The following is a 22148-nucleotide window of genomic DNA, read 5'->3' as shown; positions in this document are numbered from 1 at the left end:
AATCAATAATATTTCTTTAATTATATGTATATATTGTTTCATGCATAGCTTCACGATCATTTTCAAATTCGTCTCATACGCTCTCTAAAGAATTTAACAATTTAATACGATACATAGTATTACTCACCATCTCTGTAGATTACACAAAATTTATCCGTTGTTATGAATTGGATAAATTTTTTATATTTATTTCTACATGCTACAGTTGGCATTACTGGTAGATGGACTTCTTTTAGATCCTCACTGTACGTTTGGTCCTCAGTAAGACCCCATCCAACAATCTAAAGGAAATCAGAGTCTTGTAATAAGGACAAAAAATACTAAAACCTCTGTGGCCTGTTTAAATGCAATCCAACCACCTTATTTTTTTGTTTAGAGAACATTGCCACGAAATGCTACGTATAATTAATAAAATCAAGGATAATATTTATTTAGTTACAACTTACAGTTCCTAGAGCCGAGTGTGTAGGTATAAAGAGTATTGAGGTATCCAGACAGGCTGGCAGCACGAAGTCATTAAAAACAAACGATACTTCCGTGTAAATCAGCGCTATATCATGTTCATAACGAGTCTGTGTTCCGGCGTAAGTTTCCGGTGTTATAAAAAGCCTCACCTGTGCTAAGGGAGAAGAGAGAGAAGACCCTTGAATTTTGCACAAACAAATTAAATGTTCCAATAAAATAATCAAAGAAAAAAAGAAAAATGAAATCTTACACCAGAAATTTGTTGATATGTTTCACGAATGTTGAAATTACGTTTAAATTTCCCACCTGCCACTCTGAAATCTATTTCTCTGAATCTTTTCCCAGTCGATGGATGGAATAAACAATGGGCGGCTATATAAACATAAAAACAAATAAAGATTTTCTGTATTTTTCATAGTTTTTGGTACCTGATTCAATTATCCAATAGAAATGACAGATTATTGCCAATTTCAGTCATAATTTTGTATTTATTATTTGCCAAGCATTCGACAGAGTTATCTTCACGGCTTATGCTTATAAATAATTATATCTTTTACATTGCTATTAAGCGTAAGCCTTGCAGATGCCTTCCTAGATCGAAAGCTTAGGAAAAACAAAAATCAATACAAAATTTTTGACTGAAATTGGCAATGATCTTTCTTCCTATTGGATAATCATTCCCCTGAGTCCCCCACCCTAAAAAAGAGAAGTGATTTTCAAATAAATTTAAATGAATATAAAGAACCACTCACCAGAGAGTACAAAATTTTTGTGAATTAAGGTACCACCACACATGTTGATAAAGTTATTTCTACAATTGTTGGGGTTGTTCTGGTTGCATGGGTTAAATATACTCATGTTGCTGAAGAGGCCAATATGCCAGGGATATTTCCCGTAAACAGTCTTAGCGCCGAACGATATAGTCGGCTGACCAGTGTGTACCTGATTCTCCACGCCACATTCTGTATAGGAAAGATTAATTTAAATAAATATTAAGTTTAAGAGAATGAAATTATTTAGTAACTCTACAAACCTAGAAGAGAAATGTCCAGAATAAATGATTCACTGATTCAATCAACGCATAGCCAAAGCTACTGTAGCTAGAAAATTTGAAATTTGTTCTAGGAGCATCATTTTGGGTTTTAGAAAACCACTAAGTGAGGATTTTTTTCCCCAATTTTTTGAATTTCCCCAATTTCCCCAACTTCTTAGGGGTGAAATTGGATGTTAACGATTTGTATACTGCCTTAAAATATTTTAATTTTATGAGGGTTCACTCTTTTTTCATTCAGGAGCCAATGTTCAATCGGAAGGAAGTTTGGTTTAGTGTTTATGAACGTGGACTAATGAAAGAAAGATTCCCAGTTCGGGTCCAGCGATTAGCTACAATTTATTTGTATCATTTGAATAAATAAATAAAATAAGGGACGGATATTACCCTGATTTGAATGCAGAGATCATGATCCAATTAAATGGTTAACGTATGTCATCTCTTACAAGTACTGACAGTCCAGATTTACTCCAATATTGCGACAACTTTGGCGAATCCCTCAATATTGGTTTTATGCGAACAAGCGATTCTACCCACCAAATAAAAAAAATTTAAGACCAGTTTACTAACGTGGAATACACGTGGGCAGATGATCCTTCCATCGGCCGCCAATCTGACAAATCGTTGATCCGGTAAACGCCAGAGGATCAGCGAAAGTATAATGTGAAACACATCGATATTTGGCGATAGTTCCGGGCCTCATGTATCCATCACAGTCAACCTCTTGCTTCTTATATGTGCATTCAAATCTTAGATTTTCTTTCTTTAAGGCGCTGCACAATTCTGTATTAAACAAAATCAATAAAATAAATCATTATAAAATACAAATAAATGCAGCAAGATATGATTATAATTGAAAGAATGAAGTAGAAGGGAAATTATGAGAAATTAGAGAATTAAGTTTCTGTAAACTTGTAAAGATGAACAAAACTTCTTTCGCCATGGAATTTACAGTAATAGTTGAGCTGTTATTTTTGAAAGTGGTATATGCCCATTTTTCCATGTATCGAGATATTTAAGGTTTTGCATTTGAATTAATTTAAAAATATTCGTAAACCTTAATCTATTCAAGTGATGTTATTAACACTACATACCTTTTAAATTTTATTATGAAATGATAATTATTACAATTCCTTAAAAAAAATAAACGATTTTTTTTTTAGCTCCAAATGGACTTATACCACTTTCAAAAATAACATATTACAAGAAATAAAAACAGGAGTAAATTTAAGCCCATATTTTTATAGACATTATAGCTTTACTGAAATGGGTTTTTATGTAAAAAGTAATAATTAAATTGAAGACATTTAAATACACGAATAACCAAGTTTATTTATTTTTTTAATTTCAGTTATATTAAAAATATAAAAATGAAAATTACTTCGTTAAGATCTTTAAAGCAAAAAAAGATATTTAAACTTATTTTTCCTTTACAGTTAGCATAATATCTGCTAACAAGCAGCGTACACTGAAGTAGCAATAATCAAAAATAATTGCAATAAGACAGTTGTGTTAATTATAATTATTAGAAATGGACTTATTCCACTTTCAAAAAAAATTTTTTTGTGATAACTTTTTATAGACTTTATAAAAAAAATCGTACTCCATTGAATGTATGATTATACATGTGGAAAGACTGTGTCTATTTCTTACTGAAATTACCATTAACTCATTTTTTTAAAAATTGGAATACCACTTTCAAAAATAACAGCTCATTTCTTAAACAACGGCAGAACACATTCGACCTAGTGACTTAATTAGAACAGTAAAATGTAAAGGAGATCTACTAATTTGATCAACAGACACTAAGATGGTTAGTGTTCAATTATGTTCCACGTATAACCTGGAACACAAATGATTCCTGCTATTTTCTGGCTATTTGTTCGGCTTTATCAATTAAAGTGTTAGGGAAAAAGTAAAAGCGATAAATCTGAACTTGAATCATACCTAAATCAGCAAAATTATCTGATACAATTGTCTTGTGAAATTGTAAGAAACTGTTGTAATCCAATTTCTCTATACAAACCCAATGATTTAATCTCTAAAAGATGCATGAAAATCAAAAACTGCTACTAAATTGGAAACAACCACGTTGCGACGAATAATACCATTTTCTTATAAAATATAAAAGTTATTCAGATAAATAAGTATATACATACTTAAACATTCAGGTATCTGAGGAAACCATGTACCAGAAGTACAAACGAAGGTAGCATCAGCAGACAGTGTATCATTTGGAGCAAAGCCCTGACCACAATTCATTCTGACGATCTCGTTCGGATATACATAAACGCCACTTTTGACTTCGCAATCCGATCCGCAATTCTTCTTTGTATACGTAACTCCACCTCGTTGGGCTGGTAATAAACAGCTACCACTGAAATTTCAATTTTAACTGTTGTGTATAATAGATATTAAAACTGTCCGGTAGGACAGTTGTATAAGGATTGATCGTCAAAAAGAGCACGAAAAAGCGTAACGTTAAAAAACACCCAACTTTGACAATTTTTTTTCTCTTTTTCTATAAAAGATAAAATTCCCAAATTTTCTTTAAAATATAGAGCAAACCCTCCTTTATAACTGAAATTTTTTTGCAACCACCCAGATCTAATAGGCTTCGAGAAAAAAGTTGCCGAAAATGAGCGAAAACGGCATTTTCAGAAATTGTTGTTGTTGTTGTTGTTGTTGTTGTTGTTGTTCTTCTTCTTCTTCTTGTTGTTGTTGTTACCTTTTTTGTAAACTACGTAGCGCCTAAACGCGTGAACCGATTTTCATGAATGAGGTGTCATTCGATTTGGAATTTTATGTAGATGTGCCTTTTGGGGGTCTCGACGCTGTACACCGAATGGGAGAGGAGTTAGCCCCCTTTATGTAAGGCCCCCTTCAAAATTATTATTACTAATTACTCTGTAAATCTTAGCCCGATTTTGATAAAATTTGGTAGGATGATGGGGTTAGGGCTCCCCTATGTAACATTGAAGCGACGATCTGCTCTTACACTAGTTAAGGGGAAGTATAGCAATCGTTTCAAATTATCGACACGTGAACTGATTTTCATGAATGAAGTGTCATTCGAATCGAAATTTTGTACAGATTTGCACTTTAAAAGTCTCGTCGCTATGCCTCATATGGAGGGGAGTTTGCCCCACCCAAGTAAGGCCGTTTCTAAAACTATTATTACCAATATTTCTATAACGCTTTGTCCGATTTTGATAAAATTTAGCACGAAGAAGTGATTAAAGCTCCTCTACATGGCTGTGAAGTGCCATCATGCTCTTACACCTACTAAGAGGAAGTACTGCAATCGTTAAAATTATCAATGGGTGAACCTATTTACATTAATGAATTGTCGTTCGATTCAAAATCTTTGCCTCTTTGCCTTTTAGGGAGAAGTACTGTAATCGCCCGTTTATTTTTCTTACTCCTCTTAAAAGGAAGGTCTGAAATCGCAGTTTAAATTTGCTTTTTACGTACAAATACCTTCCTATTTTATATAAAAAGGCTTTCTCAAAAAAATTGTTATTGAGGATGGTTTGGGGACCGCAACTATAATCATTCTTTAAAAAGATCTCTCCAGTGGTAGTTACGGTTCCTACTTAACACCTTATCAGGTTATAATGATAGAATTGCTTATTCCTAATTTAAAAAAAACAGTAAAGCAGATATGTAACTTAGCAAAATAGACAAAAATGAAAATCTATCCAAAAGGTACAAAAATCTCCTTAACAAAAACTTACAGTTTAAAAAGTTAAGTATAAATAAGGGTTGATTAAACGCCAAAAGGTACACAAATCAGCAAGTACCCAACATTTCATTCAAGCTTAGTTGATATAATTTAAGTAATTTTGCTGCATTAACTTTTCCTTCACATTTTTTAGAATTTATTAGATGTCACAGACCCTTATGCTGGCCATTTTCATCTACAAAATATTTGTTCAAGTAGCACTGTAGATTGACTTTAATATCTATTAATCTATAATAATCAAACTATTAATTACAGATTAAAAAGAAAACGTTATAAAAAATTAAAAAAATTACGAGGCTACAAAATTTAAAAACTTTTTTAAAAAAATGCTTACATCAATGATTTCGATTATTTTATTTTTAATAAAAATCGTCGGTTTAAGTTCATTCTTCGATTAAAGTAATTGTTATTTTATGTAGTAGTCAAACGTTTATAATAATAGGTAATAATTATCTGGCTCTATCGCAAATAATATAGTTTTCTTCAATCACACTCTCAATGTAGCTGTTCTTCTCACAATGTTATATATATGTTATGTAATATAAAATAAATAAGTATTGCATACTTTTAGGACAGCTAATTATTCCAGTATTTTACTATAAGTAAAATTAAATTACAATTGAGAAATGAATAATTGTTGTTGAATAATCTACTTGTTACTAACTGTGTGTTATTTGTGCTCACGAATATTTCGGTAAGACGAATTCAAGTCTGAAATATTGTTTTAAATCCTCCGTGATTCAAATTTAAACAGTAGCCGACTCTAACTTTGTCTTTTTCTACTTTAACATGCATGTATAAGATGTGACAACTTCAGATAAAGGGCATATTAAAGATAAATCAGAAGAATAATTTGGAAGAGTTAAAATAAAGTACCTATTTAAAAACGAAGATATAATATACATTTTATCATAATTATAACCAAATAATATTATGAACGAACTGGCTAGCATAAGGGTCTGTGACATCTAATAAATTCTAAAAAATGTGAAGGAAAAGTTAATGCAGCAAAATTACTTAAATTATATCAACTAAGCTTGAATGAAATGTTGGGTACTTGCTGATTTGTGTACCTTTTGGCGTTTAATCAACCCTTATACTTAACTTTTTAAACTGTAAGTTTTTGTTAAGGAGATTATATAGTATTATAATAAATTTTAAGTATAATAAATCTTTAATTTATTTAAAAAAATGTATTAACATTTTAATTACAACTATAAAAAAGCTTCGAAATACTTCCGCTGAGAACTCTAAATCTGATCGCAGACGCACGATTGGTACTACAGTATCATTCTCTTACCAATAGAGTTAGAGAATTTAAAAAATAAAAATCTAATCTGTACAATTGATATGATTAGTTATACATATAACAATTCTTGATGTTTTAACTTTTACATTTTTTCAAATATGGAATTTTTAAAACCTATTTAGCAATTAATAACATAGCCTATACATTTTATTTTATAACTATCCATTACAGAGAAATAACGTTTGAGAATGCCTTACAAAGAATTTTGCTGGACAAATTATCCAAATGAAAGTTAATCTTACTGTACATAATGTATAGACGAAATTTTAAGTTCGTCTAGTCTACGAGGTATATTAGGAAAAATTCACTTAGTTATTGGTGATTGTAGTTGTGGAATTTGGTATTCCAGTTGAGGTATTTGGTATTTCTATTTGTGGAATTTTCGAAAATCTTGGAATTCACCAAACAATTTACTCCTCATTTGTCAATAAAATGTAGTGTAGTGAGAGTCATTCTTCAGTAAATAAAACGAAAATCTGAACACTGCCCCAGACAAAATGGAAAAAGAAGTGTAGCAAGATTAGGGAAGAGCTATTCATTGGTAATTTATTATTTTCCGACGATCAGGTGATCTTAGCCCATGATAGAGACGATCTTAGCTAAATGTTCAGGACGTTGATAGAGAAATATAACAAGTGGGGACTAAAAATAAAAATGTAAAAAACGGAGCACTTAGCCACTTTACAGGGAGAACCAATTGTACTAAATGGAATCCAAGTTAAAACTGTAAATCAGTTCAAGTACTTAGGATCGATTATTGGTGAGAACGATATCTGTATGTGATATACAGATAAGACTACGAGAGGATAGCAAAGAAATAGCCTTATTAATTCAGTTCTCTGGAGTCCCTAAATATTTTCCTGTACAAAAGCGTATTTATTTACGGCGCGGAGGCATGGACCATTGCCAAATAAATGTCTGGTAGAGAAATCGCTAGCGGTTGAATTGGACTTTTGAAGGCGCTCAACAAGGAAATCCAGAAGAGAAAGAATTAGAAATGAAGATGCTGAACGTAAACAAAAAACCTGGATAAGTAGAGGTTATGTTGGTTTGGACATGTGATGAACATGAGAGAGGGAAAACTGCCAAGGTAGATTTTGGAATGGGAATTGAAGGGAAGAAGAAAGAAGTGAGAAATGTACATACTTGACAAAAACCTGACCCTTAACTAAAGATGGACATGTTTCAATAGCTTCATCCGTTCCATCAGCACAATCCCGGCGTCCATCGCAAACCAGCCTTTCGCTAATGCAAGTGCCATCCAGGCACCGGAAGTCGTTCAAACATCTAAAACAATAATAGCGAAAAAAATTTAATATCACTAGTTTTTTTTTTTAATGAATTAAAACTAATAAAAATCTGGCTATTTTTCAAAATAATGAGTGGAAAAATTAAAGGAAATGTTGCCAAATCCTTTCTTGTTTTTCTGCACGAGTTTTTTTATATTTCAATAATTGAAATAAACAAAAAGTGCTCTCATACTGATAAACAATCTATTTAAAATAAATAATAATAATAATAATAAATCGGGTTCGAATCCAGCAGCTGGCCCTTAGATTTTCTCTTCCTAGGAGCTTCTTACAGCTCACTGTCCGGTGATGGACAGTGTTGTCTGTAACGAGAGAACACTGTCCGGAGGCCGGCAGTGCACTGAAAAAGCTCCGGGCGCTAATGACCTCAGCTGTTGATGCGCCAAAAAAAAAAAAAAAAAAAAAAAAAAAAAAAAAAAAAAAAAAATAAATAAAACCTTTTCTTTTGATTAAAATTATTTGTAGCTTCTCGAATCCATCTTAGGTGTTTCGAAACGTTAGTAGTTGGCGAAAAATCGTTGTTAATATGAGCGCTCAAAACGCCCAATAGATAGTATCGTTCATTTTTCTTGTAAACTAATCCACCGCCGGTATCCTGTTCACGTCTTCCTGTAAGTTATTTTAAAAAGAACTTACAAAATGAACAATCTCTTAACTTACTTTAAGTTGTCTTAACTTTATTTTTCCCCGGAACACTCCAATAATGATTTAGTTTAAGAAAACGTTTTTAAAATAATTAGTAAATGAAGATTTTTGTTTTTATGTCTTTTGTAAACTAAAAAAAAGTTTAAGAAAAGTGAAATTCCCGGTTGTCCAATTTTGATCAAGTCTCTAGGTGACGCGTTTCGATCAGCAAGATCTTCCTAGTGTTAAGAATAAGTGAAAATTGATTCAATAAATGAACAATTACAATTATTACTTAATTAAACAGCCTTTTTTAACTTACCATCAGGTGTAAGCACACAGATTTTATCATAATTGATAAATCTTAGATATCTGATAGATGAATACTTTTTACGACACTCCACAATGTTGATATACTGAAGATACGCCTCTTTCAGCGTAGGACTGGTTTGAATATTTCCTTTCAAGCCCCAACCGGCTGTCTGAAGAAAAGGAAGAATCAATACTAGCTGTATGGCGATGATGTGTTTAGGGAGAAATGAAAAAGTAAATTAAAAACTAAGAAGAGACGCACGCTGCAAGAATATTTTCCTGAATTTTGATCCAAGGCGAAGTTTGATAATATATTTAATAAAATTATTGTTACCGAAGTTTATGCACCTACACTTTTCTAAAATACCATTCATTGGATTTTATTGAGAATGCACTGACATTTGAGGCCAAGATTTAATGAATTTAATACAGCAAGAAATGGAATCACGAATGAATTTATTAATGCAAGAAACAGGAAATAAACACGAATGAAACGAGAGGAAACTCGAGTGAAATTAACTCTAAACGATAGACGAAACATAATTGAATTTAATACAGCATATAAGTAGTAAAATCAATGAATTTTTATATTGCACGAAATAGGAAACATGATTCGACTATGCTACACATGGGTTCGCTAAACTCACGTTATTCAGATAATTGAAATCAACTCACTGCAGGCCCTATGTTATTGTGGTTAAGCATTAGTCAGCATTGTAAGAACAGCATATGGAAACGGGAATCTTAAGTGCACCAAACTATATGCGAAGAAAAAGTTTTAAATAAAAAAAATAAGGAACTAGCAGGTCGAAATACATACCTGTACAATCTGGCCCGGCACAGAGTGTCCTTTATTCGTCCAATCTATACAGATCGGTAGAACTAGATCATTAAAAGATACATCCTGAGCTAAATTAATGACTGCAATATTCTCTGAGTAACTGTTTGTATCACCGACGTAAGTTTCTGGAATAGCTATATCATTTACCTAAAATAATTATATAGTTTAAGATGACAATCATTGAAATAAATATTATATAAATAAAAACTTTACAGGGCACACCAAAATTTAGGTATTCTTAAAATAACGCTTCAAAACTAAGAATTGAAATAATTATTAAAAAAATTAAGTGACAACAATGTATCGTATCTATCATCAAAATCAGGAAGTACGAGGTGGGTTCAAAAAGTAACGGGAACTTTTAAATTTCGCGGGTTTGGAGAGTCTAATTGTAAATTTTTTTTTTTTATTATGTTGGTACACATGCCCCTGAAGTACGATAAAATTTTCAGTAATATTCATTGTTTACTTCTTAAGTGGCAGCCGTTAAGGTTAGACGTGTTTTTCGAGCTTGGCGATTTTTGTTTGTTAAAAAAAATGGATCAAAGAATTTGTATTAAATTTTGCGTAAAAAATGAAATAAAGTGTGTGAAATGTTAATAAAGGCATATGGTGAGTCTGCTATGAGTAAAACAAGGATTTACGAGTGGTATAAGCGTTTCCAAGATGGCCGCGAAAACGTTGAAGATGACGAACGACCTGAACGTCCAAGCACATCAACAACCGATGAAAACGTGAAAAAAGTGAAAGAAATGGTTATGAACGATCGCCGAATCACAATCAGAGAAGTCGCTGATGATGTTGCCATATCAATTGGCTCATGCCATGAATTTTTTTCGGATGTTTTGGGTATGAAACGTGTGGCAGCAAAATTTGTTCCAAAATTGTTGAATTTCGAACAAAAACAGCGGAGAATGGAAGTTGCTCAAGAGTCACTCAATGAAGTCGACAACGATGCGGATCTACTGAAACGTGTTATAACAGGTGACGAAACATGGGTTTACGGATATGATGTCGAAACTAAGGCTCAATCGTCCCAGTGGAGGCATTCTGGATCGCCAAGACCGAAAAAGGCTCGACAAGTGCGGTCGAATGTGAAGGTTATGCTCCCTGTGTTCTTCGATTTTAATGGCATAGTGCATCATGAATTCTTGCCACAAGGTCAAACAATCAATAAGGAGTACTACCTACAAAGTTCAACGCCGTTTGCGTGAAGCAATCCGAAAAAAACGCCCGGATTTGTGGCAAAACAATTCATGGATTTTGCACCACGATAATGCACCTGCTCACACTTCATTGCTTGTTCGTGAATTTTTGGCCAAAAACAAAACTTTAACGATGCCCCAGCCTCCATATTCGCCAGACATGGCTCCATGTGACTTTTTTCTATTTCCAAACATAAAGAGAACATTAAAAGGCCGTCGTTTTACAAGCATCGATGACATTAAAAGCGAATCGCTGAAAGAGCTGAAAGCTATCACAAAGATCGAGTTTCAGAAGTGTTTCGAGGATTGGAAAAAGCGCTGGCACAAGTGTATTGTATGCGAAGGGGACTACTTTGAAGGCGACAATATTAATGTAGATGAATAAATAAATATTTTTTTCAAAAAACGAAAATTCCCGTTACTTTTTGAACACACCTCGTATGTACAAAGTACTTCTTTTTTTTTTAAACAATGAACCTTGCGGTTATAAGCCTCCCGGTGACGCGCGTCCATATCCGTCAAATTGACTATCAGTACACGGTATCCCCTTTAAAAAAAATGTGAAATTTGAACTACATACGATTTTCCGTTTTTGGGTTATGCTGACAAACAGACCAATTTCCTTCCTCTGGTAAGAGGAAGTTGACAAAAAAATCGTACCCTTAACTATGACAATTTAAACACAATAAATGAATTCAATTTTCCACTTACATTTCTTTCTTGAGCATTGTTATCAGGTTTCATCCAACTGTAGGCAATTTTACCAGCTGTTACTTTAAAATATGTTGGAATAATGACACTCCTATTAAAGGCATCGTAAAAACAACTGGCAGCTGTTTTTAAAAGAAAAGTACATTTTTCATACAGAAACCAACTTAAAAAAAAACAAAAACAAAAAAATTTCAAAATAACTTACCTGAAAGTACAATATGTGCTGATATTAAGGTTCCTCCACAAATATTTTCATAATTATTTACATATTTATCGAACTTATAGATACCGACATGCCAGGGAAATTTCCCACTTTCTGAAGTATAAGAACCAAGCTCTGTCGGTACATCTGATGTATATCTTTTACCACATTGTGAATAATCTAAGGAAAAAAATTAATTTAATAAAAAAAACAAAGTAACTATGTATAGTATTAATCATAACAAGAAAATGTGAGAAAAATAAATGAGTCAGAGATGAGGCTACGTAGAGATGATAAAAAGTTACAGAAAATAAGTTTGTTTAACAATCTGCGTCTATAATATGTCGTATAAATTTCTTTTTCCTCACATTAATTTACTTTTGGAACTTCTTTAAAATTTCATGGCGTCAAAGTATTGTCCATTCTTGAATTTTCTTAAGCAACATTATAACCTTCTCTACAGCCCAGTGATACACTTGATCTGTGACGTCAATTTTTTTTTAAAAGGAATCATTTCTTAATTATTACTGATCTTATACAACTAAATAATATTGATGTTTTATTCATTGATTTTTTAAGAGTAGACCATTAGAATATTTTTTGTATTTAATTACAAATATAAGCTTTTGAAATTATTTTTGTACGGATTTCGTAAAGTATGCTAAAATCCAAATAATACTGTTCACTAATTCTAATTAAATTCTAAAAATATTACCTTTATTATTAGTTATACTAATAATAATTAATTACTCACTTAATTATTAATACGCATGACTTTCTTTTTACTGGAAATAAAAATATTTTGTCGCTAGTTGACAGTTGCCAAAGAGTAATCCTATCACTGGCGAATCCAAAATGTGTTTTTGGAGGGCACGAATCTACAATGATTACAGGGTGTCTTAGGGAGTGTAAGCTGACCTCAGAAAGTCTATATTATTTTCAAATATCCTATAGATTGAAGTTCAGCCAGAAGCAGGGGTGATTTGACTCTATTGCTAGAAAGCGATTCTGCAAGATCTAAAACTGATTGCAATCACGAGTCTGGAACACAAATCAAATATTTTCCATCGCTTAATTTCATCATTTTGTTTGTTTCATAAACTTTAGTTCAGCCCAACTCATGCCTAATGAATGATGGACTAAGGTGATGGTCAAGGATTGACTGGGTCAACAAGGAAGCCACTTCTGACAAAAAAGATTCTCCTGACTAATGTGGGTTTGAAGGACGTTCTAAACTACTTTTTGAAACCTTACCAGTAGGTGGAAGAGATTAGACCCTCTTGTTAAAGGAGATTATATTAGGCGCTTCGGTAACCGAGGCGAGACCAGCAAAGCTAAGTTGTACTGTGGTACTGGATATGACTTCCGGTCAAGGCCTTGGTTTTTATTTAATGTTTATTATTATGAGAACTCTGTGGTAAAGTATGATAGCCTCCGTCGACAACACCTAATTGGGTAGTTCGACTTAAAGCCTGCCTGAAAAAAATAGGCATTCATTTACTTTTTCAGCTATTATATAAATGATAAAACAACTCTTACCAATATTTCTAATCTTCTGAGTTTTCAGTATTCCAAATAAACCTTCAAACAAAAGAAAAACTTCTGTTAGTACTTACAACTATTCATTGGCAGTAAACAATTAACAGTACTAGGATCGTTCTTGGGGATTGGTTACTGAAAAACCAAAAATTGTCATTACGCCAACGTTTCTAAGTTTTCTTCAGTGCAACAATATCAGAAAGAAACGTTATTTATTTCAAAAATGATAAAACAAGTTGTTGAAAATATAAATAAACTTGCTTTAAGAGGTATACAAACCAAAGCATTCTTTAGGTCTTAAAAATAACTAAACAATCACTTTAGAAATGCTTGTGCAACGAACTAGGGGCAAACAAACCAGTAATATGTCCTCTTTGACCACTTCTCTAAAGACAATATTTGAATTTAAACTATTTTTTTTTCTAAAGTAAAGTTTTTGTAAAGTAGAATTATTTTTTGCAAATGAAATACGAAATAAATATAAATAATAATAATAGAATAAACTAATTACACAGCTTGAATCGGTACTAAAGAACGAGGAGTTAGGTTTAAGTTTACAGAAGTATGAAACCTTACCAGAAGATATAGACTCTGCTTAATCTTCTCTTTGAAAAATTTCCTTCAGGAAAAATGGAGCAACCATAATCTTCCAACATATTTCTCAAGAATATGGAGGGCTTGAGTGGACGAGTTTGGTAACCTGGAAGCCACAAACAGCCACGACGTTGACAACTTCCATTATTCCAGTTTAGGCTTTTAAAAAATGACGTTAGAAAAAAAAAAATTATTTTCAAAGAAAAATAACTTGCCGTGGAATTATTGAGACTATCCAATTTTCTCGAATTAGTCAAGCCATTTTAATTATTAACTTATTTCACGCACTGCATAATTTTGCGAATCTTGAATAAAATAAAGAAATGATTAAAAATTAACTCGCATTTTTCTTTTGTTTCTGCAAAATTCCCCTTCTATTTTATAGAGTCAGAAAACGTTTTACTATAATCACATAACTGGAGTTCACTCAGTCATGGTAGGCTACTTTTCCTTAATGTTTACCACTCTCGGATTTTCCTCTATCGTCATTAGCTTGCTTCATTAAGTTGTTTAAATAATAATTTAAGAAACTTTAAACATTTAAGATAAACTTGTGAGTAAACTTGATGAACTAAGGCTCCGGTCAGAGAGAAATGCAAGAATATCAAAATTAAAGGAAAATTATTAATAATCGAAAAAAACCCTCTTTTTAATTAGTGATTTTTATAATTTTTTTGGTGGTTGAGAATACAGTGGAACAAATTTAAGTAAAATCGAATATCTCCCAGTCTCGCGCCTGATTTAGGCATTAGGAAAAAAAAAAAACAGGTATGTTGAAGAGCAAACGTCGCCGTCTATTTCTGAACTCGTTGTTACTACGTGAGAGGAGTTCGATCCGAATAGACATAGGCCCTGTTATAATTACAATCAGGTGACAAGGCTATGGCGGCTACTACCTCTGCCTCCTTGATTAAGTTTTAATTAAGTAGTTATGTATTTGATTACGACTTGTAACTGGTTCTAAAATAATTAACAGGAACATTTATATCATCTAAAATTTATTTATCTTGTTCACGGGAGCTTTCATTGTTTATAATCCCAGTGTATATCAGTTTTGTAGGAACGGCGAATTATTTGGACGAGGAGAAAAACCGTCCATTTCTTCAGGGATCTTGGCAACTCAGCGAGTATCTGTCAACCCCTAAACACGCTAACTGTATTGATAAGGTCTTGCAATGTTAGTAGACGAGTTGATCTCTAACAAAACACTCTTTCTAATTTACACAATTTCACATATTCTAACACTTCACTACCGAAAGCATGCAGTGGATGTTACTTTGCTTAGCGTCTCCACTTCTTTAATCTTTAATTTAAATATACATATCTATTATTTTACCCATCGTAGCTCGCATGTTGAACGTATCCTTGACCGGTTTCGGACTTACTTCCATTATCAGAGGTAGAATTATCAGTTTTTTTAATTTTATTTTATAAAGATTTCGACTTCACTTATATTTCCTTCTTGCACTAAGTGTGTAACCGGTCAAGAATACGTTCATAACATGCGGACTACGATGGTACGTGGCAGTTATTCTTTGCAGAAAATGTATTTTCTAAACCAAATGGTAGATCGTAAAGAAACCGTCGACAAATAGAGAAAGACGAGTTTCTAAGACCTAACAAACCAGATTCCAAAAGATAGAAGAACTATAAAATTATGTAGCACTACAGCCGTAGTTATGTTGCCATTCTTTGCTGAAAATGTATTTTCTAAAACAAAGGGTAGACCGTACAGAAATCGTAGACAAATAGACGAGTTTCTAAGACTTAGATCCAACAAACCAGATTCCAAAAGTTAAAAGAAGAACTAGAAAATGTCAAGGTAAAAGTGAATTTAATGCCTTGATTCATTTCATAATCTTTCCTAGGCTAATAAACAGTGTATCTTTTGCGATTCTAAAAAAAAAAATTAGAGAATTCTTACTGAGATGTCATTGATTTCGTTTATCAGCGTTTTTGCCTATTTTATTTCCAACTGGAAACAATTTTGATCCAATTACAGACTTTAATTCATTTAGACTTGATTAGTTCATAGCGAACAGACTTACATATAGACAATTTCTGACATCTACAAAGACATTCATAGCGAACAGACTTACGACTGGTTGAAAGTGAGCCGTTAGATGGAAGAGAATTTAGTTTGCTTCAACTAGAATTCGTTTCAAGAGCAGAGTTTATTTCATAGGCCATAAAAAAAAGTATTTATATTACTGCCTCAATATTTTGCTCTTGAAAATATAAAAATCAAATAAATAAAATTAAAAAATCTGGGGGTAAGAATATTCGTATGACTTTGCCTTACAGTCTATTCTCAAGATTCCAACTCATTAATATTCTCCAAACTCCGAACATCTGGATCATTTTAGAAGGAAACTATCCACACCTTCAGAAGTCCCCTTAATCGAATTTTCGGGGAAAACTGTGTCCAGTAAAAATAGGTAACGTTTTAAATACTGTACGAAGTTTATTTAAAATCGTAGGAGCCGTTTTTGAGAAAAATCTGAAAATACGGAAAATTCCATTCGGTCAGCCGATTTTCATAAAATTTAGAAATTCAAATTTGATTCGAAATAATTCCGTACAGGTGGCAATACAGAACAATGAACGAACAGTAAGAAGAGTTTAGAGAAAAAGCCTGACCCACCAAAGAAGAGACCAAATATATTGGAATCACAATCCTAATGAACAAATCCTAAAAGTAGAGGAAAATCCAAAACTGGCCAATTTGATTAGAAAAACTTACGCTTTTCCAAACAAACTTCTTTCAATCATAATAATTTATCAGAGAGAACAGTTATAATATGAAACGTTTTTTTTTTTCAAAATTCTAAAAGTAAACAAGCGCATTCAGGCATTGCATTCACTCAGGATGCATTTTTACCCTCTCTTCACGACGTTACTCTACTCGTCATTCGGTTAGGCCAATTCTTTTAGAAATAGTTTATATTTAGTTTACCCAAGTTAGTTATTGCAATTTACACCCGTCCCTAAGTTTTGTGTTATTGCTAGCTATTAAACTCTCGATTAATTTTTGTATTCTAAAAATTAATAGCTACAAAAATCTCTTGTTTCGTAGCTTTACTAATCGGCATCAGAATAATCTATAGCTAAACATCACAATCACGAGAAGGGGAGATGTTTGCGTGTAACAGAACAGGAACCAAACCCAACACATATTTCGATTGATATCCGCTTTCGAAAGCTTCCTCTGAATTCTCTCAATCAAAAAACAAAACCCTCGAATTTCAAACAGATTTTCAAGGAAAGGTTTTTGTCGATTTACCCAACATACCTTCAAATTGAAATATTACGGTAGCCGAGCGGTTAGAGGCGAGACCTGCGAAGCTAAGATGTATTGTTGGTTTAGTGCGTTCGATTCTCGGTCTAGGCCTTGGGAGTTTATTTAATATTTAATATGAGAAATTTATAGTAAAGTATAGTATATTTGCTAACCGCCTCCGTCTACCAGTGTATTAATTTTAGAGTAATTATTTTGGACCTGGTCAACATTAAAGAGTTCCGCGCCACAAGTGGGCTGAGACGCTGTATCTCTGGGTGGCATTTTCCGACACTCATCTTCTTAAAATACCAGAAAAATTACTTCCATCTCTATTAATTTTTTAATAACATTGCTAAGAGTATTAAAAAATACGAATTAGTTATTATGAAGTAGACTGTGATCATGCAAAAAGCTTTTAAAAGCACTTTATTTAAAATATTTGTTTTTTTTTTTTTACTAAATTTACTTAAACGATTACGGCGAAACAATTTACTTTACGGTACTTTTGTCAATATATTATTTATTGACTATGTTTTCCTTGTTTAATGCTATTATTTCTTCGCTCACATAATAAAGATGGCAATAATTTCAATCAGAAGATTAATTATTGACAAACTCAAAACAAAAACTGAACTTACAACTAAACGTGAAAACAAAACGAATTAACATCGCTACTCTTCTACAGCAAGTTTTACATCCATCAACACTTCACTGTATAAACTGAATTCCGTCGTTTCTTATCGAAACAGACTGACGAACTGATCCAACTCCAAGGCCAGGATTATATCCTGCTGTCTGCTTTTTTAAAGAAAGTGGGGGATGATTACTACCTATTTAGCAGGTTGTAGTGGGAAACCAAAGAAACGGATATGCAGCAGAACATTTTGAAGAATTTTTACAATATAATCTCCCACTTCTTTTGTAACGCAGTACACAATTATTATTATTATTTTTTATCTTTTCTTACTTCTAGTAACAGAGGAAGTAATGTGATTGGGTGAATTAGTCTTATACACGCCTTTTTCACATCACGTTCATTTTACGCAAAGAAGATATGTGGCTGAGCGATTGCCTGGAAGAGGAATGTCAATACGGAAACCTTCATAACTTCTTCATACTAGATCTGCTCACGCGTCCAAGTGATACCGAAGAAAAATAGTATGTCCTAGACAGAAGATACAAAAATGTATCGTTGGAAGACAACACTTACGGAAAGCGGCAAGGTGAAAAATGTCCATTCTTACTTATTATAGGAAAACAAAGGCCCATTCTAGGCCACATCAGTGCTTTTATGAGAAAGCTCTTAGAGTGAAATGCTCAGTAATTTAACTAAAGTCCTTGCCACTGTTCGAGACACTTGAATCGAGGAGAGTGTTGAGGAATGTACGAGTGAACGGTCTCGTGCCGTGTCACCCGGAGATTGAAAAGGTCAAGGAAACATATGTATGTATCTCAAAATGGTAATTTAACAGTTCCGTAACAGAAAATTTTATCTCGAGAAACAGGAATAACAGCCAATATAAAAAATAAAATTTAATTCCCACAGTTTATAGCGGAAAATGAAAAAGAGAAAATGAAACTAACCGAATATATTGCTGGAAATGATCTTTGACTGAATTCACGCTGTCAGGTACCATCATCTGTTCTCTACTCGCTCTTAAATGAGGATAAGCAGAACTCCTCCAACTCTCTGTTAAACCCTAAAAACAATTTTTTCCATTAGTAAAACTTGCTTTTTTGGCTAAATTAAGATCAGTGAACTTCACAAGGCTTTCCCTTACAAAAACTCTAATTTTCTTTCTAAATACTGGAATTATTGATAATTATTGACTACAATATCAATTTTTTTCATCCATTCATTTTTTTCAATGTTACCGATAGTGGCAATCTACAGTGACCGGTTAACCTATATAAATGAATAACTATAATCACTTCTCCAAAGAACGAAACTTAACCTTTGACCCTTGCATCTGGATTGATGTTTATTCCTCCATTTATCAATGAGATTCTTCGGCAACTGGAGAATCTAACTATCTCAAGGCGATTCCATAAATAGTTCTTTAGAAAAATGAATAGTTCTTTAGAAAATCTCGTATAGTGTGGCTTTTTACTTGCTTTTAACATGAAGACCTACCTACCATTTCTTAGATTTTCTCTTAATCATGTTCCTATTGCAAATTTCCACTTAAATTAGTTGAGCCAAGATATGGCTTAATTAACCCACAAAAATGCCGGCTGCTACGTTTACTTTTTGAGCAAGCTCCTGACCTTAGTATCTTCAATCGAAACAATCCTCTGCCTAGTTCAGACTTGGTGTGCTAACTTAGGTTCTTCATAGACAAACGTCTCACCACACACACACACACACACGAGTTAAGCGATAAATACATGCTGATTAAATTACTTGGAAAACCAGATTGCTTTTTTCAAGGAAAGAAAAACGTTGACGTAAGCTGTGGTGAGCAGTGGATTTCAGTAAGATTAAGGAAACTATCATATCAGGAACAAATCATAACTTTGCTTTACAGAATCAGTAGCAAAGAATCTAAGTTGTACAGCTCACCTTAGACACAATACATCAAACGAGAACAAGTAATAATTGTCGATGGTAAAGATACTATACAGAATACTAAAATGTCTGGATTCCACTTTAAACAGTGATCATCGACCTAGACTTCACAGACATGTGGGGAAGTAACCTTGACAATGTACATTAGAGTGAGAAAGAGTGAGAGAGAGGGATCCTTGTTTCCCCCAATTCCCGTGTATTACGTTATAAATCGTAATAGAATTATTTCTGAATCCAATTCAAATGTTAACAGTCTTTATTTATTTTTAATTCTTTTCTTCGAAATACTACAATGGCGTTGAACTTTCTAAATTGGAAATATACACCATCAAAATTATTTATGTTTTTTTCTTTTCAGCTGCTTAATATTAAGGGAGAGTAAAAGGAATGCTTTAATTTGAAGATCGCTGAAGGGTATTGAATATTAAAGAGTATGTATCTCAGTTTTTGTTTACTTTCTTTTTCTGGTAAGCGAAGGTTTTGCCATCGTGTAGATTTTCGATTTTGAGATTATACCAAAACTATTCACTTTTAGGTACCCCCAGTGTGAAAAAGTGGCTTTTACAAATTGATTTCTCAGCCTCTTAGTGTATGAGCAAACAACAACTGCAACTAAAGATAAGCTATACGTTCAAATTTAAAATTTTTTTACATTGAGAATGTCACTTTTGGTTAAAATCGGTGAACTAGAAGTACCAATTTATGAATATTTTTTTAAAGATTAAGGGATTTCGATCGGTAAGTTACCATAGAGTGAGTCCCAATTAATATTTAAAGTTTCAACTTTCTTCGATTTTTTCCTTTTATGAGAAATTTTAATTACGTCCAAAAACATAAAATTTCTAAAAATTACTTTTCCTATTAAGGGTTACTTTAAAATCTTCCCAAATAAGTTAAATCTCGCCAAGTAAAAGTTTTAGTTCTCCATTATTGAAATGTATCTATGAAGTTTAAAGAAAACACACACACACACAAGTCGCAAAACAAACTATGACTGGAAAGGATTTAAAAAAACTATTATCGAAAATTACACACTTCGAAATGCTTTATCACGTCATCACCACTCAGAGATACCACGTTAATATTATAAATTTTAAGAAAATGTGGAAGGCTATGATTTACCTTGAAATTAGTATAGCATCTTTCATAATTTATCACTTCCAAAAGGAGGAAAAGAAGAAGAATTCACCAAGTCCAGGAGCAATGGTTGATGCAGGCCAAAGGTCAACGGTCTTTTACAGCTGGAGAAGTCTTTCACTTAATTGACAGCTTAAAGGAACTTCTTCAAATATATGATCTTATTTTTTTGAAAAAGGAATCCACTTAATAGCATCTTTCCATACTTAATAATCTACAACAATCTAATAAAAGTTATTTGAAACTCTGTTATTAATCACGACAAACTTACCTAATAAAACAATTAAAAATTTTCAATTTTTATCTTAAATTAGCAAAACTTGCAGTTTTTAAGCAGTTAAATTTTCTATTATAGATCTAACTAAACGTACGTTTATTGTACAGTGAGATAAAGCGAAAAGGATTTAAACAATCACATATTTTTCTTTAATTTTAATGACAATCGTAAAATACTAAACCATGATTTGTAAATCTAAGTCGTGATTACTTTTATCCTTTCAATTGGAGATTCTAAAATTACTTTATTTAGAATAATCACCATTTGCGTAATGAAGTAATATTTTCTTGTTCAGTCTATGAAAAAAAGAAAATTTAAAAACACATAGTATTACGAAAAAATCAGTAATTATTTTTGCTGGACTGGCCAATTAATTTCTACAATTCATTAAATACATCAAGAAAACTGATGATTAAATTTTGTTGAATTACACAAACATAACGTTAACGATGCGTATCACCAATCAGTAAATTATTTGCTTTGTTTTCCTTGTTTCAATTTTATTTATCAGTTTTTTTTTTTTAAAAAAAATCAGATATTTAGAAGATAATGCGAGATAAATGCGTATTTACATAACAGGATCGTTAAAACGTAAGTTTAATTGAAAGTTAAGAATTGGGCAATTATTATAGATTTTATTTTCTCAATATTTCCTTTATTATATAATAATACAAAAAATAAAATAGACCAGTACCTGATATCTTCTTTCTTAGTCGTAATTACTGATCATTTCTCTGCGAAATTCCGAATACTGTTAAGAATTCAACCTCGAACGTTTTACAAGATATGACAGCTATAGTAATAGCAGATGTTTTCCACGCCTTCTGGTAAAAATAACAAAAAAATTCTATTAATTAATTTTTCATAATAAAGCACTCATTTAACATATATTACATTACGCTATTCACACCTGGTGACCACACACAGGAATGATAACATTTTAGTTAACAAAGGAGTTTATTGATAGGTTATCTTCA

At 32.4% G+C, this 22148-nt stretch overlaps 1 protein-coding gene across 1 annotated transcript in view; it reads right to left on the bottom strand.

The window, feature by feature from the left end:
* LOC141460314 (uncharacterized) overlaps window positions 1-17984 on the bottom strand; it is a 33507-nt gene extending 15523 nt beyond the window's left edge. The window contains exons 1-14 of the mRNA XM_074140204.1: window positions 17827-17984; window positions 13315-13356; window positions 11779-11955; window positions 11574-11695; window positions 9637-9804; window positions 8827-8986; window positions 8318-8489; window positions 7717-7857; window positions 3676-3893; window positions 2087-2299; window positions 1218-1427; window positions 716-837; window positions 447-614; window positions 128-281 (exon numbers count right to left, since the gene is read on the bottom strand). Of these exons, the coding sequence (XP_073996305.1) occupies window positions 128-281; window positions 447-614; window positions 716-837; window positions 1218-1427; window positions 2087-2299; window positions 3676-3893; window positions 7717-7857; window positions 8318-8489; window positions 8827-8986; window positions 9637-9804; window positions 11574-11695; window positions 11779-11955; window positions 13315-13356; window positions 17827-17857 (2098 nt within the window). The 5' untranslated portion in view covers window positions 17858-17984. The remainder of the gene's footprint in view (window positions 1-127; window positions 282-446; window positions 615-715; window positions 838-1217; window positions 1428-2086; window positions 2300-3675; window positions 3894-7716; window positions 7858-8317; window positions 8490-8826; window positions 8987-9636; window positions 9805-11573; window positions 11696-11778; window positions 11956-13314; window positions 13357-17826) is intronic.
* Between the last annotated feature and the right edge of the window lie 4164 nt (window positions 17985-22148).

This window comes from Rhodnius prolixus, unplaced genomic scaffold, assembly GCF_049639745.1.
Source record: "Rhodnius prolixus isolate KJV_2025 unplaced genomic scaffold, Rpr scaffold_6, whole genome shotgun sequence".
NCBI classification, from domain to species: Eukaryota; Metazoa; Arthropoda; class Insecta; order Hemiptera; family Reduviidae; genus Rhodnius; species Rhodnius prolixus.
This window is presented reverse-complemented; position numbering and strand designations above follow the sequence as displayed.